This window comes from Lissotriton vulgaris, chromosome 10 (genome assembly GCF_964263255.1).
Source record: "Lissotriton vulgaris chromosome 10, aLisVul1.2, whole genome shotgun sequence".
In the NCBI taxonomy this organism is placed as follows: Eukaryota; Metazoa; Chordata; class Amphibia; order Caudata; family Salamandridae; genus Lissotriton; species Lissotriton vulgaris.
In genome coordinates, this window is record NC_141698.1 from 258,850,209 (window position 1) to 258,868,708 (window position 18,500).

An 18,500-nucleotide genomic window follows, 5' to 3' on the forward strand; every position below is an offset into this window, starting at 1 on the left:
ATAAAATCGGCAGGGGTGAAGCTCTGGGGGGATCTCCAGAGGGACTCACAGTTGTTGAGTTGGGAACCTCTTTCTGATATGGCAGGCGGCACGCTCACTAGATTTAAATATTATCAATTGTCGGGGTGGTGGGCAACTCAGCCCTCGGAGGTAGAAGATGTGAGCGTAAGTTTCAATTCGGGGAAATTAGCTAAGGCGATAGGGACAGAATACCATTCTCCTAGATGTAAGCACCCGGCGGCCGATGACCTCCACATGTTTGTAACTTGTCCTAAGATCACAAGTTATTGGCGAGAGGTCAAAAAGTTTCTTGAAGATGTTCTTATGCAACAGGTGGAGGTTAACCCTAGAATGATTTTCTTCGGCCTGATGAAGGATTATGGCTTGAAAGATCTAGCATCTAAATTTATTTTTAATGTTGTGATTTTGGCGAGGAGAGAGATCTGTAAGGCCTGGAAATCCGTTACTCCTCCAACATTTGCCGATTGCCTGTCACATATAATTTTTACTTGTCGCCTGTGATTATACGAGCCTAGAAAAGATATGGCTGGCCCTAGTGGCTTGGCGCAATAAGTAACAAGTAAAGATGGTCCTATGATTTTGCCCGGGCTCTGTTGGTCCTTTCTTTCCTAAGTAGCCCATGCTGGTGGGGTGAACTGGAATGGATTAAGGAAACGGATTAGACTTGTTGGTACCTCACCTACCTAACATCATTGGCTTAATGTCAGGGCGGGAAGGAGCAAGCCTGATGAGAAGGGTTGGAGGAATCCCTTCAAGAATGCCCCATATGGTGTATGAGGACTAAATAAAAAGAAAGAACAACTGTGATAGAACCTCAGAAGACTCTTACGTCATGGCAGCATGTCAGGAACCCAGCGACTCTAAACTTGTCTGCTAAGTTTTTAAGAAATATGACATTTTATCCAACGCTAGTTGCTGAATAAACCATCCTTGGTAAGGAAACAACTGAATACTCTTTCATCTCTCACACAGTGTTTGAGCGGGATACCATGAAAATTAACGTCTCCACACAAAAACTGCATACCAAGGTCTTACAATGGTTTTCTGCCTTGTAGACAGGAGGCCAAAGTAACTACTAGAAGGAGGTTTCGCAAAACCTAGGGGTACATTTAAACTTGAGTGACCCACTATGTAAGTGGGGGCCCACCTCTAACCCTTCACCTCAATAAAGCCATTCAAATTAGTTGCCAGTGGATCAGAATTTAATAATTCAACCACATTTCGTATTTTCTATAAAGGTAAGTTGATGAATTCTAAGATCTGGAGAGTCATGCCTGAGTCTGTGCTCATTTCAAGTGGTGGACAACATCCTATGAACTGACGTTGATTTTTCATATGCTTGTTACATAAATCCTGTTTTGGGGTCAAGAATATAGAAAGTAGCACAATTGGCTCAAAATTAGGATTAGTGCTTTTACACGAGGAACAAATACGATGTTTGCTTTGGCCAGGCAGAAGATGTAGCATGGAGGAACAACAACATCTTACCATGTGGAAGATAAACATATATTTACTTAAAAAATGTTTTGTACCTTAAATAAAAAGAAACAACGTACCTATAAATTCCTTCCTGCACACCGGACAACAGCTGCCAGGCTCCTGCACCTTCACTTCACCCTAGGAGTGAAACACAACAAAATAATTATACATCTCAGTCATACAATTTTGTGCAAAATATATCAGACCTTCCTACTAGAAAATTGAGGACTGGAGCCTAGTTACCATGACAGACGCTGAACCTATGCTTGCTAGTCCACATGGACCTCAGGCAGGTGTACTACTAGTATATTTCCCCATTGACAAGTTTTTTTTTAATTTAACATGCTCAACCAGGATCCAGAGAATAATGTGTGCCAAAGGTTGCAGGTGGTGGACACCGGCACCAGATTTTGAGAACCAGGACTGTTTTGGGACTTTGACCCACAGCAAAGAACAAAAAAGAAGGAAACAGAGAAAAGAGGAGCAAAGAAAAGGTAGGAAAACAGTGACAAGGGGAGAACACAGAGATGACAAAACCTGTAAAAATTAAAAAACAGGAAGTACCAAAAGTATCTATAAAAAATACAGGGCGAGTGTATCTCAAAAAGCAGTAGGCTGTAAGAGCGGTGGGGCGGGTATGGAGGGGGAGTCGATAAAATAAATAAATAAATGAATAAATAAAATCTCTTATCTTGCACTCTCCACATCCCGGACACGGCGATGCAGCGAGCGCATGGTAAGGGGTTTTATTTATTGTTTATTTCATTTTATCGACTACCACCCACACCCCTCCCACCCCAGAGCTCTTACCTGTGCCGGCCGCCAGTGGAAATTACATGAATTTTGCTCATGCCATTAAAAGATGCGCCTGGGTAGCTATCAGGATGGAGATAGACAGAGGGAGGTGGCTCCTCCACTTTTGGGAGCTTTGGGGTAAGAGGACAAGGCTGCTGCAAGTGTGCAATGCCACTCAACAGCACTTTAAAAAGAGAGGGGGCTGTTCCCGAAGTGCTTTTTAAAGTACTGTTTTCCTGGCCCCTTCACCAGAGGTGGATTCTGGGTGATGTGTACATTAAAAGTGAGGGATAATAACTGCTTCATACAGGCGCGCAACACCCATTGGGCTGAACGGGCTTCAGCCCAATCACCCCCCCCCCCCCCCCCGTCGTCATCTTCAGCCCGGGCTGCCAAGGTTCAGATGACAGCCCGACACACTTTCCTGATTTACAATTATGTATATGAAAACCGTTTGTCCAGTTTCACTTGTATTGAAGGCTCCACTTTTAGTCTCCGATGCTTTAGTATCCGAGATTGTGATTTAATGACCCCTTCTAGAGGCCCAGAACCAGCCCGAGCCAGCCGCCTCTGAAGGTTTCAGTGACCCTCCCTGCCCCCTAACTTTTGTTTTCTTTAAGAGGGGTGCCACCGAGGTGATTTCCTTGCCTGAAGCAGGGATTTCAGCTAAGCACGTTTGATGTACGGTGCAGCATGGAGTGTGAAGATCTGCACAGCAGGGAGATATGACGCCAGCAGGAATTCCTTTACAAAGGAAAAGCGTCCCCTGCACTGGTCATTCCTTTCCCCCTGCTGTGCACATCTTTGCACTCTCTGCTCCAAGAGTCCTGTTGTGTGAGCTTGAGTTTCATGACTCACCTCTCAAGTGAGGCCCCGCCTGCCCTGCGCATTTTGGACACAGCTTTTCGAGGAACACCTCAACTGATTTTTTTTTCAGGAGCTGTCCTTACTTGTATCCAGTCTGTACTTGAAGCATTGCTTAACCCGCAGATCTGCACGAGGAGAGGAGACACATTGCAACGGTAAATGTTAGAGGGCTGTGTTAAGAGCACCACACTTGCGTCCTGTGGGTCCTGTACGGGCATTCTTCATGTGACCCAGCGCTGTACGCGCAGTACATCCCAGGTTTACATGCATCAGTTTCCCGACTGAACACAGTGAATAGGGGCGCACGATAGTGCTGCTCATTGTGTCCTTAGGCCCCTTCATTGGTTGGAAGTGATTGTTGGGGTGGAGAGGAGCTGTGAATGTGCGTAAGCACGGATATAGCACCTAGTGGGTTTTGGCACTGGTGACAGCGCTCGTGCTGGCTATGAAAGCGGCACATTGAGGTAGGGTGCATGGAAGCACCTACAGTGGGTACCTGGGGATGCTGGCAACAGTGGCCCAACTTCTAATAGGAAGGCGCTACCAGCTGAGCAGAAAGCAACTCTAATTTAATGCTTGACTGGTCCGTTCTATAATCAATCCGATTTTATTATTTTTAACAAATCTTGCCACTGGAGGGCGTTACTTGGTTGGAAATAACATGTTGGGCCCTGGTACCCCACAATGTTTGTGCATCGATGGATGTAGGTGCTTGGATTCAGTTTTTGCACTCCTGTGTGGGCTGTATGGTCACATGGTGAAGTGAGAGCAGAGATCCAGCATTGAGAATGATGGCTGTGAAGTTGTGCGACACCTGGTGTCTCCTCACCTTACACCAAAAGTGTAATGAAGGTGGTGGTCAGGAGCGCGTGCTAGGCCTCAGTTCAGCTGTGTGGGCTTGGGGCAGTGATGCCTCAGATACCTGCCCCATGTCTGCTGAGTGGGCTGGACAGTGGTACTATGGAAGGGTGGTACTTGCAAGTGATGCTGTTGCAAAGCAGATCGTAGCCTTATTTTCAGCAAGTGGCCTTGATGCGGTGGTGCCCCTGGCATGTCCTTGCAAGAGATGAGATGCTGATGTGAAGCAGAACAAGCCCCCTTATCTGCTGAGTGGCCCGACCAGTGGTGCCACATGTGGGGGGGGGGGGTCCCTGGGATGTTGTTTGAAGCATATGGGGCTCATTTCTAATACATCCAGTCAAGGGGTAGGTTGGCCTTTCTAAAGTAGTCCGCAGTACTGTAACAACAGATGATGGCCAAATATATCTATCATCAAGTGGCAAAATATGATCATGATATTTTCGGGCCTGTGGGCCAGACTGGCATTTAGTTCCATCTATATGATGTTGTAAGCTCCATCTTGTGGTGCATAATACTACAAGGACTTTCTTTTATCTTCCTGTCCACCAGAAAGTCATCTGAGCCACATTGACATAAACGCTTTGGCTTAGCGGTTCCCAACATCTAAATAAAGCTGTGGGGAGACCACAAGCAAGCAAGGCAGATCAACGGGGGTTGTGGTTTACACATTACAGCGCTCTACTAAGGTAAATTCATTTTCACTGGTTCGGTTAAAATGGTAATATGAGAGCCCCATAAAGATGAGGGTGAAAATACAGGTTTTTTTGCTTTTTCCTTTATTTCAGGCGGGATAGTGGTCTGTAATGGTACGGAATAATCTAACACAAACACTCAAGTACAACACCATTTGAAAGTCTTAGTTTATTAAATGCAACTTTATTCTACATAGATTCCCTTCCTTATGCATTTAGATACCTTTCATGTACTTACGTATCTTTATATTGATTACTTTGCACTACCCTAGATCTCACCATATATCTCTCGCAATATATTCCCTACCTCCACTCTGACTCATCTCAAACCTCTCTCTACTACTCTCTCCAATGCACTGCCCTATTTCTAACCCTATACCTCTATCAGTATATTCTCTACTTTCACTCTTTCATTCATCCTAAACCCAATACTCTTCCCTCCTCTACCCCTCCTTCCATCTCATACCTCTTTTACTATTCAGATCTCCCAAACAAGCCTTTCTAAACCCTTCCCTCTGACTCATCCACCTCCATCCCAAACCCCTTCCTACTGCTATGAACTCCCCATAAAAACACATTCTAGACCCTTCCTTTTTCTATCCCTCCACTATTCCTTTTTAATACAAATAAAAGACTAAGATTTCCACCACTCAGATTAATTTCATATTTCCCTATATCAGTCCCCACTAATTCTGTTTAGGTTCCAGAGTAGAGTGCTACCCACCAAAAAGCGCTTCATCAGCTCATATGGGGTAGTAAGTGCTATATAAATGCAAACCTTTTCCCTCTTCTATCCCTGCGCTATCCTTCTCAATCCAAATAACAGACTAACATGTCCAGTGCTCAAATTACTTTCATATTTCATTATACTAATTCACCACTGATCCTCTATGGGTCCCAGAGTAGCGTGCTACTCACCGAAAAAGCTCTTAATCGCCTCATCAGGGTTAGTGAGCGCTATATAAATGCAATTATAATAGGAGCTGCACCAGCCGAAGAGGTGAGGACTGGAACTTTGTGACAGAGATACAATTACCAAGTTCTGTGTTTTTGCAGTATCAACAGCCTGGCAATTGACCTGTCTTTTGAAGAACAGCACATGTAACATGATATTATCAAAATGTAAATGCTTTATTATTTCTCATGCACCCTCTGAATTCCAGCATGGTGATGATGGGGGTGCTGCTGCACAGCATCCCACCCGCCACTACTTCCACTGCCTATACATTAAAGCACAATGCTTTAATGTCTGTGCTGCCAATAAATGAATGTTTGTTGGTGCTATAGTTTGTAACAACACTTCAAATGGACACATTGCAAAATCTCAAATTCATTCTCTGTCTTTGCGGGGTGGACAGAGTCCCCTTTTTTGTGTGAATTATATCTGTGAGAGAGTAGCATGTTGTTCTGGGCTCTTTTTACCCAGTTTCATGGGCATTCCATTAGAAAAAAGGTTGTAATTTTAACCATCTACATAATATCGTTGTGAGACAATTTAATGAATTTGAGTGACACTTTATTGCAAGATGAACACATCCCTTGTCTGTTATATAAATGGTTCACATTACCCTCTTTTCTCCAATTGAATTCTCATAAAACTGATTGTTGTCTAGTTTCGAATGCAGAATTTGCCATTTCTTTTTCTTAGCTTGGCCTGAGCATTACCCGATCCTGATTGTCTGCCATTTTAGCCCCGCCCCCATTGATTAATATTTTAACCACGCCCCTTTGTATGTCATGTTAGCCCCCTCCGAACTTAAGACCTAGTTTCGCCCCTGGCTTCATAGTGTGCCCTGTCGGCTATGGGGCAGGGAGGCAAGTGCTGGGAAAGCAGCTGTTGCCTAGACTTGAACATGTGCAAATGGATGTTTGTGTGTGTGTGTCAGCACAAGTGTTTGTGTATGCGCATGTTTGCCTGTGGCGGATGTGCCTCACTAGGACATGTGTACACTTTCATTTACCACCTGCTCTTAGAAAAGTAACGATCTGCAAGAGAAAACACCCCTCTTCCTCTGATTTCTATAAGCGCTTATCATTTCTTTAAATAGATAGTTCTTAGATGGAGTGGCATACATATGGTCATAAGGGTTGACTCACAGGTGGGCCTTGAATTCAGGAGCTCATGGATGATACCTCATAAGAAAACTCTGAGATTGACAGGGAAGGGATTCCTGTTAACCTGCAGGGATGTTGTGTAGGAGGGCATCAGTCTATGAATAAGGAACCCCAGTCAATGTGTGGCAGACAACGAGGATCACGCATTTGGGTTGACGTCCTGGGTCTATGCTATTAACATATTTTCCTCTCAGACTTACTAGAAGCTTTGTGTTTTTAGGGGGCTTTCTTCCAAGTCTCACTCTAGTCCTGTTTACCTCTCCATGCTACTTTTAGGCTTTAATTTAAGGATTTACGGGTGAATTGGTATGTTATAGCATCATGATATGATATATATCTAATATAATCCGTTTTTTTTCCAGCTTCTAACCAGACCAAATTCTCATCCCCTTTTCAAACCCGAATGACTCAACTTCAGTTTTACAACCCCAGCTTCTTTACCCGTGGAGGAGGAACCCAGGAATTGAGCTGCAACCTCATCCACGCTTCTTGCCTGGAATGTTGAGTGTGCTGCCATTGGCTAAGCGAGGAGCCCCACAAGTGTTATGGTTAAGGCCATTCTCTTGGACCCACATATACCAGTAAGCCAAATTAGTCATAATATCCAAAATATGGAAACAGGAGGTGCATCAAAAGAGGGCAATTCGCTGGACGTTATTTACAGTTGGGCAGTAGTAGGTAACAGGATATCTGAGAAAAAATGGCCCATGTCCAGTCCACCCAAAGTTCGGTTCCCCTGCCACATGAAACCAATGTCTTTCCGATGAAGAGTGGTGGCCCGCCTTATACAGTGTGGAGTTTCCAGCACTCGCAGGGGGAAACGCAAGGCTACACCACATTCTTGTAAATTTGGTGCAGCCTTGCGTTTCCAAAGTGGCGGAGCGTGTCGTTAAGCCCAGGAGGCTAACGACACCCTATGCCAGTTCGTCTTACATATGGCCCATAATATTTCCGATCACACGTGCTTACGACATGTCAATGGACTATAATCACAGCACAGTGGTCGTGGTCCCATGTAGGAAAACCGATTAATCCCGAGACCTCTATACTAGAATTCTACAGGAATCCATGGGACATAAATTTAAGGGATTTGGAGTGCACAGATAGCTTAAATAATTGTTATTTCAGCAGAAGTCGGCAGACAGTAAGGAAATGATCATAGCAATATGGACTTTGAGATATGGGCCCCATTCAAGAGTGTCAGGTATACCCATCATTTGAGAATACGAGGGAAACTAATAAAATAATGGGATTAAAAACTTATTTTAATAGGCAGATATTAAAAACCGATCCCAGACGCTATAGGAAATACCTCTTCCAAGGTCCGTGTTGTTTTGATGCAAATGAAAGAAATCTCTAACCTCTGGCATAAGAAACGTGGTAATGCCCCCTCCTTTTTTCCAGTTATCCATCCCTTTTCTTATTTCTCTGCTATTTGTAGGCACCCATTCCATACCTCAATGCAGTGCAGTTGTGGACATCCTGCTGAGCAGACACGGACACCATTCAAGCAGTGGCATGTTTCACAGCCCTCCTTCCATTCCATGCCAGGCTAGAGGAAGCAACAGGAGAAACAATATTAAAGAGCTACATGTCCACAGATATGAAATAATGGCTTCTAGTGAGACTGCTAATTGAAAGAGCAGCAGGAAAAATATGATAAAATAAAGCTTTTTTTTTTTGGTTGACCTTAGTATCAAGTAAAAAAATTAAAAATAAAAAGACAGTTTTTCCTTAACATCATGGTTTGATATTTGCTCATCTTATGGTTTATAAGTTCTCCCACTCCAGACAAGGTGTTGTAGTTCCTGTAGACGCTTTTAGTGTGAGGGGGGACGATCTTTCCTTCAGATCTTATGGCCGTCAGCGGTTATTGGGCAGTATCTCCATAGTGAGCAGTTTTATTCACCACTGGTGTCACAGGGACACAAATGTGGCTGCATTTCAACCGGCTAACCAATGTACTCCCTTTACCTCACTTCAACAGGCTAACAAATGAACTCCCTTTACTGCACTTCGACCGGCTAACCAATGTACTCCCTTTACTGCACTTCGACCGGCTAACCAATGTACTCCCTTTACTGCACTTTGACTGGCTAACCAATATTCTCCCTTTACTGCACTTCAATCATTTAGCCAATGTACTCCCTTTACTGAACTTCAGCTGACTAACCAATTTACTTACTTTACTGCACTTCAAAAGGCTAACCAATGTACTCCCTTTACTGCACTTCAACTGGCTAACCATTGTACTCCTTATACTGCACTTTGACTGGCTAACCAATGTACTCCATTTACTGCACTTCCAAAGGCTAACCAATGTACTCCTTTTACTGCACTTCAACTGACTAACCAGTGTACTCCTTATACTGCACGTTGACTGGCTAACCAATGTACTCCATTTACTGCACGTCCAAAGGCTAACCAATGTACTCCATTTACTGCACTTCCAAAGGCTAACCAATGTACTCCTTTTACTTCACTTCAACTGACTAACCAGTGTACCCCCTTTACTGCGCTTCGAATGGCTAACCAGTGTACTCCCTTTACTGCACTTCAACCAACTAACCAGTGACCTCCTTTTACTGCACTTCACAGACTAACCAATGCACTCTCTTTACTGCACTTCCACCAACTGACCAATGTACTCCCTTTACTGCACTTCGACTGGCCAACCAATGTACTCCCTTTACTGTACTTGAATCGGCTAACCAATGTACTCCCTTTACTGCACTTCGACCGTCTAACTAATGTGCTCCCTTTACTGCACTTCGGCCTCTTAACTAATTCTTCACTTGACTATCCAGGGTCATAAGACTGAGAAATCGATCCTTACTTTACCAAGCTGTACAGTATTGTATGATGAATTGTCAATATTAGGATCTGGTCCAAAGCTCTGGGTTCCTCAAACAGGTTTGGAAACCTCTGGAGGACGTCCAGTGATCATGTGTGTAGGACATGCCCTTTTTGGCTAAAGTCCCTATACTTTTTGCTTTCCCCCTAGACAATTTTTCTGACATGATTTTGCCAACTTAGATGCTTTGGACACATTGCCACTGCTAAACAGTGTCAACGTGTAAGTGTTCCCTGTATAAAGTGTCATGGTAATTGGTTGACCATGATTGGTATGTTTGCCTTACTAATAAAGTCCCTAGTAAAGTGCACTATGTGTGCCAGTGCTGGTAATTGAAATGCTACTAGTGGGCCTGCAGCACTAATTATGCCACCCACATAAGTAGCCTTCAAATGGGAACTCAGGCCTGCCATTGCAGTGTCTGCGTGCAGTTTGTTAAACTGCCATGTTGTTCTAACAAGTGCACCCACTTGCTAGACCTTACCCTTCCCTTTCTATGCACATCAGAGACCGCTATGGTAGGTCCAGGACACCCCCTGGGCAGGGTGCAGTCCATGTGAAAGGCAGGACATGTACCAAGGTGTGTACCATGTCCTGACAATGAAATAATCTCCATTTCGTTTTTCCCTGTTGAAAAGCCATCTTGCCCATAGGACAGAATGTGAAGGCTGTGTAATGTATTAGCCAGCCTATCATCCTAAAGGCTTAAGATGGAAAGGTGAAGTTTAGAATGCCTGAACTCACAATGTAATAACACATATTTTTATGAAGGTGGTTTTGCATTGTGTGTTTAGAAGCCACTCTTTTAGAAGTGGCTGAGTTTTTGTGCTCCAACATTTCTCTGTGTCTCTACCTGGTTGTGGATTGACTGTCTGAATTTGAAAGCGATATGATCTGGGGGAAGGCTTGACCCAGGGGAGGAGGTGAGACAGCAACAGGCTGACCTGCATCTGGAGTGTAGGGGGAGGAGTAGCAACTAGATGTGAAGAGGCCTGGGTTGCTGCTATAAAACAATTGTCCCATCTCCTGCTGAGTGATTGAGAATCGAGACCCCCACTAATCATAGGAAGAAGGAGTCACTGGCAGGCAGGCAGGCACCCAGAACTGGTTTGAACAGGGGTCAGTGCCCCCTGAATACAAATACTTCAAAGCCATTGAGGGGTATAACTATGAGTGCTGAAGCCCCTGAACTTTGGAGAATGGCTTGATCAAGATTGAACAAGACTGGAGCTACTTCGTAGTCAAGAGGAACCTTTGCCAAGGAAGAAACAACTGAATAGACTGAAGGAAAGGACTGACCCTTGCTGTGTGTTCTGGGGCTGGCCTGCAGTTTGCTGTTTTAACCAAGGAAAGGATAAAGGGACTGTGCTGTGTGCTGTGTACCCCTGATTGAAAGGACTTTGCTGTGCTGTGTCCTGAAGTAACTTATCCTCAAGGGCCTGAGGGGAGCTGGGGCCCTGTTGCGGAAACACAGGAATACAAACGTTTCCAGGAGAGTCTCAGCAGCACTGTGCGTGCGTGCTTGTTGCAGCCTGAGACCCTCTTAAGGTGTGCCCTCAGTGATCGTGGGCACCTGGTGCCCAAGCAAGGATCAGCGAACAGGTGTGCGTGTGCTTTTTGCAACCTGAACCCCTTTGTGAGGAATGTCCAGTTATCGTGTGCACCGGAATCCAAGTGAGTCTCATTGACACTGTGTGCTTGTGCATTGTGCACCGTGAGACCTTCATGAGGATTTGCCTTGTTATCAGCTGCACCGGAACCAAATTGGGTCTCATCGACGTTGTGTGCGGGTGCGTTGTGCACCATGAGACCTTCGTGAGGATTTGCCTTGCTATTGTGTGCACTGGAGTTAAAGTGAGTGTCAGCGATGCTGTGCGTGTGCTCTTCGTGCTGCCTGAGACCTTCGCGTGGAGTGCCCAGTGATTGTGCACCCGAAGCTTAAGGAAGTGTCAGCGACGTTGTGTGCATGTGCCCTGTGGCAGCCTGAGATCTTTGTAACTGTAGCGGTCCAGACCGGCAGCCCCGGAGGAGCTGAGCCGCCGTTGCCAATTCACAAAGATTGCATGGGAGGCCCAGCCATTGGATGAGAAGAGGAAAGTGAGTTTGCGCCCCCCAGGTAACGCGTGTCGACTCCTGGGGCAGGGTGTGGGCTCGGAGGGAGACGCTCTCGGTCTCTCTCTCGGTCCGGCAGTGCGAGCCTCTGCTTCGGCTTGTATGGCGCCCTGTATTGCCAAGGGAGTGGCAGTACAGGGGCTGAAGTGCGGAGCTGGACTTTTTGATTACTCCGTACCCGTGTAGGGGGCAACTGTTGAGAGGCTGACTGCAAGTCAGAAGGAGAGGCGGAGAGACCACTTTAGGCATAGTGATTGGTGCCTGAGTGTATTACGCATTTTCCATTTCTGCATAACGGAGTACCTGACTGTCGTATTACATATTGCATCATTTCTGCAAACAGGGTACCTGATTAGAGTATTACGCATTGCATTATTCCTGCATAGCGAACTACATGATTAGTGTATGACTCCTGGCATTATTTCTGCACAACAAACTACCTGATTGTCGTATGACGCATTGCATTGATTCTGCATAATGAACAACCTGATTAGCGTATGGCGCATTACATTATTCCTGCATATCGAATTACCTGATTAGTGTATTACGCATTGCCTTATTTCTGCATAGCAAAGTAAATGGTGGTTTTATTACCCATTGCATTATTTTTACCTTGCAAAGTGCCTGATTGTTGCGTTACGCATTGCATTATTTTTACATTGCAAAGTGTCTGATTGCTGCATTACGCCTTAAAGTATTTTTACATTATTAAAGTGCCTGATTCTAACATTACGAACTGTATAGCATGATATTAGGATTACAGGAGAATGTTTAGAAGTGCTCATTAATACCGCCAGATCTTACAAGGGCTGGCTGGCCTAACAACTGGCCAGGAGAAATAGTACACAAAACTCATATGTTGGGTTTATATTGTGTGGTCTTATTGTATATCTTTTTATATAAAATGTATACTAGTTTTTATAAAACTCGTGTGGTCTATTTGTGGTGTCATCATTGGGTTGCTGTGAGCATGGTTGCAAATACTTTACACATTTGACTTGAAGATAAGCCTGGCTGCTCGTGCCAAGCTACCAAGGGGGTGAGTGGGGCTATATCAGAAGATGACCTTCCTTTCCCTGAGGTGGAACCGCAGGTCCCTATTTGGCCTAAGGTACCTACCTCAGCCATCCAAAGATACTGGGTCAAACAATGTCATTGTATAAGTCTAAAGAAGGTCCAGTCTGATATGTTACAAAAGATGTATGATATCTAGTAGAGCAACAGGAATTTAACTCTTTACTCTTAGACCTATGTGCTATTAGATTTAATGAATTCCATGATTTTGGTATCAAAGCAGATAGCTCATTGGTTTTGATCCGACAGTGGAACATTTGCCAGAAATCCCAAAATCAGTGACACAAAATCCATTACCTAAAGCGGGCTCTGAACCTCTAACTCCCAAAAAATTAACAGGTTTTAGAGACTTAAAGAAACCTTCTCCAAGTCAACAGTTTTGTGTCCGCTTCACTTGCCCTCTTGCCCACTGGTCCAGAGTGGTCTGTAATCATAAAGTTGCTAGAACAATTTTGTTGACAGTATTGGGGCTCCAACTTTTTGACACAGGTAGATGCCCAGAGAGGAAACCACCTATTGCAATGATCTACAATGGCACCATATTTTATAACTGTTGCTTGTGCTAAAAAAAATTATGTTCACATTGGTGTCCCTATGTCCTGGGGTGGAAATGGACCTACAGATTCACACGTAGTAGGTGGAGTGGTGTGGCTCACTGGTTAGAGGCGTCAGACCCGGAAGCAGAGAACGGCCCGGGACCAGGGTTCAATTCCCGACGCGGCAGGGTCGTTGACCAGGGTCAGCGGACTCGATAATTCTCGCCTCGGTGCCTACTCTAACCAGGGATCACACTCGGCAACTCTGGGCATTAGCTTGCCTCATCTCTACAACGGCCCCCCACATTCGCCGGGGATGCCTGGTTTCACCTTGGAGATACCCAGTAGGGACTATCTCACAGGGATAGCCAGGACGTGTTCCCCAGCGGTCTACAGCGCCACGACGCCTCAGGGCAGCAGTGCGCTTTACAAGACCACATACATTACATTACATTACAAGTAAGAACTGACGAGCTGGTGGATAGGGTAAGGATTCAATTACAAATCAAAACCATACATCCAGAACTGTGAGGGACATCGAATCTGAGTGACACGTTGAAGCCAATGGGACACAGCTCAAAGTATTATGGCTAAGAAGAACGCTCCATACTTCTACAAATGTACAAATTAAGCATCCTGTAAAGTCAATAATGGTATAGCATAAGCCAGGACAATACAGAATCATCACACTTGCAGTCCTGAAATGTATCATCTGTCGTAGAACATAGACGTTCTCTTACTCCGTATTGCCCGTAGGACTATAATGAGGCACTTTAGGTGGTATATTATGAAGATGTGATCACTAGGAAGGTTTTGAGGTGCTGGGTCAAGCTTCTTATCCACATTGAAGGGGCCAGACCTTCTGCACACAGAACAATGCAACTTACTCCTCTTGCGAGTCAGGTCACAGCAGGAAGGCTTCAACAGCCACGTAGAACAGCAATTCACAAAGTGCAGTTGCTGGTCAGTGTCTTCCTGTGCTGCTGCAGTACAGACTCCCCTTGCTTCCTTTAGAAAATGCAACTGCTTCTTCAAACATACCAAAGTTTCTAATCCGATTAAGCCTTTCTCATAAACCAATCCCCCTTCTCTGTCCCCTGCCTGATTTATAAATGTCCCAAAGCAATGTTGTGGTCGGGGTAGGGTTTTGGCCAAAGACTGCATGCATGCTATGGCTGAGCTGTCATTATACCCTCAAAGGGAAAGGGAGGGTCTCATACCGACCACCAAAGGACCTCCTTACTTCATAATTTTAGCATGGGCCAATCCGAAGAGTTACCAGACAGTTGCTTGGGCAATAAAGTTCAAACATCCACAATTCAAAATGAAGTACACTTCAAAGAATAAAGACTAAAATGTCCAAACAAAGTTTTCAAACAAACATTTGCTAGCTCAAATAATTAGAGAAATATGCCTTTATAAATGTGTGAAACATATCTGCAACGCTTTTCAATTTAAGGGACTGGGCAAACCATTCACACAGACATCTAAGAAAACTTTTGTTATTGTAGAAAGCCCGGAAAACATCTAAATGTAAAAGGGCTATGAACTTGATGGATGAACTTGCAAGAGCATCCAAGAGAACAATAGGTCAGGGTTTGATTGGCTGAGTAAAGCTACCTACACATTTAGACGTACACGGAAGTCAGTCACTTAATGTGATGGTCAACTCCTGATGGAATCAAGAAAGCCTCTTGAGGACTCTGTGAATAATTATGAATAATCTGCAAAAGCTCCCGGCAGGCAAAGATGTGACTGTGTGTCCAAGGCAGGGTGAAGGCTCATCTCATAGAGTGGACAGCGCTCCGATTTCAGCAGTCTTTGTGCCAAATCTCATAGCGTTCCCATTTCCTCAGAAGATGCAAAGTGCATACTATGGACAGATAGGTCTGGCCAGCCTCACTTAGTGCTTGAAACAGCTTATAGTGAAGAGCTTTTCTGGATTCGATTTTTACCCGAGTTGAAAAGGGGAAAATGCTGTAGCTGACCATGGTGCACTATCTATCAGATCTGTCAGGAGCCTCAGGCAGTTCATGCTCTATGACATGAAAGATTATGCTTAGTGCTCTTGCAGGTTTGCTTTGCATTTGGAGATTGTATACCCTACAAAATAGCATTAATGTGTAGGGCATCCCAAACAAATCAATTTATCTCAGATTGGTCATCTTATGACAACTGCTCGGCAGAGAGCTATGGAAGTGAATTATCTTTCACTTCTCCTATACTAAGATAGGGATGCTTCCAGCAGCCAGACTATAGACTTTGAAGAGCCCCTCTCTACAGTTGTTCTGACTTTATTTCTTCCCCTACACTTGAAAGCTAACATAACTTTAGGGCTAGAAAACACTTGGTGCTCAAATATCTGACAGGCAGTGATTCAACAGCAGAAAGAATCAGGAAACTGGCTTCATCACATCAATTCAATTAAAAGTGTATTGTTTGATTACTAAAAACCATACCAAAATGTTAAAAACCATGTAGTTCATATATACAAAGAACAACGTTTAAAAAACCCAAGTTAATTCAGAAGCAGTGCAATAATCTGACTTTAAAATAGTTTATAGTTAAAAGTTTCCAAGTATTGAGATTTTTACCTATAGCATTCGAGGGCTTGGTTAACTAAACAGTCGTAGCGTCACTTTAAAAATCTAAGAGGAGGCAACAAAATGTAAGAAGGTATGGACAATTAATTGACAGTTGAAAACAATGTTCAGGTGGGCCAAGCTGGATGATCCAGAGTGTGTTAAATGGTTTTAAGTCAAGAAAGCGGATCAACTAGACAGCGGAAGATTTGCTGCCCTGTCATTCCCCAGCGATTTAGCTACTTTGCTAACAAAGTTAGTGAACCGGATGTTCAACTTTGTATTTTCTGAGTTCAGAGCAGCTATTATGTCCTGACAACATGTGTGAGGTCAAAGTTTATTCCACTCGTCCTGCAATAAAATCCTTCTTTTGTTGAGCAAAGCGGGGCATGTGCAGGCTATATACTCCATGCTTTCGGAGTGGTAGCCACACTCCCTGCATTTGGTACTGACACAGGGGCGCTGCCATTCTGGCAGATGCTTTAAAAAAGGCCATTCGCCCAACCTTAGGGCTATAAACTTTAGCTTCAAGAAGAGTGAAAACGTGCTTGATAAATAAAATGCTGCAACCCTCGGTTAGAGGTCAGAAATAACGGCACAGGCATGTTTCCTTTAAGATAGTTTTGCCCTGTCGGAATAAAAAGACCAAAGCAGACACTGCGCTTGATTACGATCTTTAATGCCTGTTGAGATGGGTTTGTCCCCCAATATTCTGTGACTCCAAGTAACTGTAGGGAGTGGATGTTTTTGACTAGATTTGCTGGTCGATATTACGTTCTAAAGTCTGGCCTCCAAACTACTTTCCCGGAAGTTGTGCAGTCTGTTGCAGAGCTTGATAAATGTGCCTGCCTCAAAGCCATAATGATCTAATAGACCAAGTTCTAGCCTAACTCGTGCTGAGAATGAGGAACTTGGCAAATGCCATGCTCGTTTAAAGATTCTAGTGGTTATTTTATTTAATAGGATGCTTGTTGCGCCCATCATAATCTCATGCCCTTATGATAGGGAGTTGGTGATCTTCGCCTTCATCACATTGACTAGTGGAGTAAGACTTGGACCGAGTAGCTGTTTTGAAAGGTTTTGCTGAGGCAACCTCAAGCAACAGTGATTTAGCCTTTACAGCATCTTTTTGCTTTGTGAAGGAGCCTCTGGTGTCCAGGAAAATTCCCAAGTATTTATAAAGGGGCACTGGGTCGATGCTTTTACTGTTGAAAAACTACCCACCTTTCTGCTGCTTCCGCTTGCCAAAAAGAATTATTTTTGTTTTTGACAGATTCAGTTAAAGGGAGTTGTTTATTGTATAGGGGAGAAGTTCATCTAGTAGCCTCTGCAGGCCTACCTTTGTGTGGCTAAGTAACGCGAGGTCGTCGGCGTATAAAAGGTTGCTGATACGGGATCCATCTCGTTGAGGCGGATGGGAATTAACCATGTCAAGTATGCAAGATAGGTCCGAGATGAACAGGTTAAAAAGGAGGGGCGTCAACACGTCGCCTTGTTTAACACCACTTGCTGTTTGAATCTTTTTTGAGACATGAGTGCCTTCTCCCAACTTTATTCTAATGTAGGTTTGTGAGTGAAGTTGGATTATGGCTTTTAAGAGAGCGGGAATATACCCCAGCTCTCTCATATTTGCCATAGGTGCCCCCTTTGCACCCGGTCAAAAGCTGCCTTGAAGTCAACGAAACAGCAGTAAAGTTGGATAAGTTGGACTGCTGCTTTCCCCATCAAAACGGTTAGTGCCAGTAGATTTCTAGTTCGACCTGAATTGGCCACGAAGCCAGTCTGGTTGAAGGGGAGGTGCTGTGTTGTTTCTGCCCAGGCTGACAGCTCTTCCAGTAAAATGCTGGTGTAGGATTTGGGTTCGGTATCAAGTAGAGCTATCATTCTGTAGTTTTTTGGGTCATTTATTTTACCGCTTTTGTAGATGGGATGGATAATGGCGCCTTTCTAGGAGTCTGGGATGTTGCGGTTGAGCTTGCAATGTAAAAACAGGGGTGTGAGGTGGCCTGACCACGAAGTTACTTCTGACTTGAACAAGGCCTGGGGAAGGCCTTAAGCGCTGCGAGGCCCCAGGGCGGTTATGCGCTATACAAATGCAATTTTTCATTTCAAGTCCGTTGGGACCAGGAGCTCCATCTGACCTACCTTTCCTGATAATCAAAGCGATGGTGTTTCTTAACACTCCTGGTGTTGTCAGCATCTCCATTGGTGGGTCATTTCGCACCTCCATTCTCTCAATTATTCGTTTATCCAGAACGTCTTCGACTGAGATGATGAGCCCGGGGTTACCTATGCAGCAGGCTTCAGTGGGTGCTGACTCGGATTTAGATGATGGATGGGTGCTAGGACGGTCAATTCTGCTTAGATGTTCGCTGAAGTGATTAGATAGAAACCTGGGTCCAATCTTCCGCACTTATATTTGCACTGCCATGTCCTCTGCCTCCTAATGGGCCTCTATTCACAAAAGACCAGTATAACTTTGTGCTGGCCTTCTTGCTAGCATAGACTAACT

General features: G+C 44.4%; 1 protein-coding gene across 1 annotated transcript in view; it reads right to left on the reverse strand.

The window, feature by feature from the left end:
- Positions 1 to 18,500, reverse strand: part of LOC147685070 (SCO-spondin-like) — a 153,397-nt gene that overhangs the window by 13,228 nt on the left and 121,669 nt on the right. The window contains exons 7-8 of the mRNA XM_086942416.1: positions 8,287 to 8,382; positions 1,578 to 1,638 (exon numbers count right to left, since the gene is read on the reverse strand). Coding sequence (XP_086798542.1) covers positions 1,578 to 1,638; positions 8,287 to 8,382 — 157 coding nt within the window. The remainder of the gene's footprint in view (positions 1 to 1,577; positions 1,639 to 8,286; positions 8,383 to 18,500) is intronic.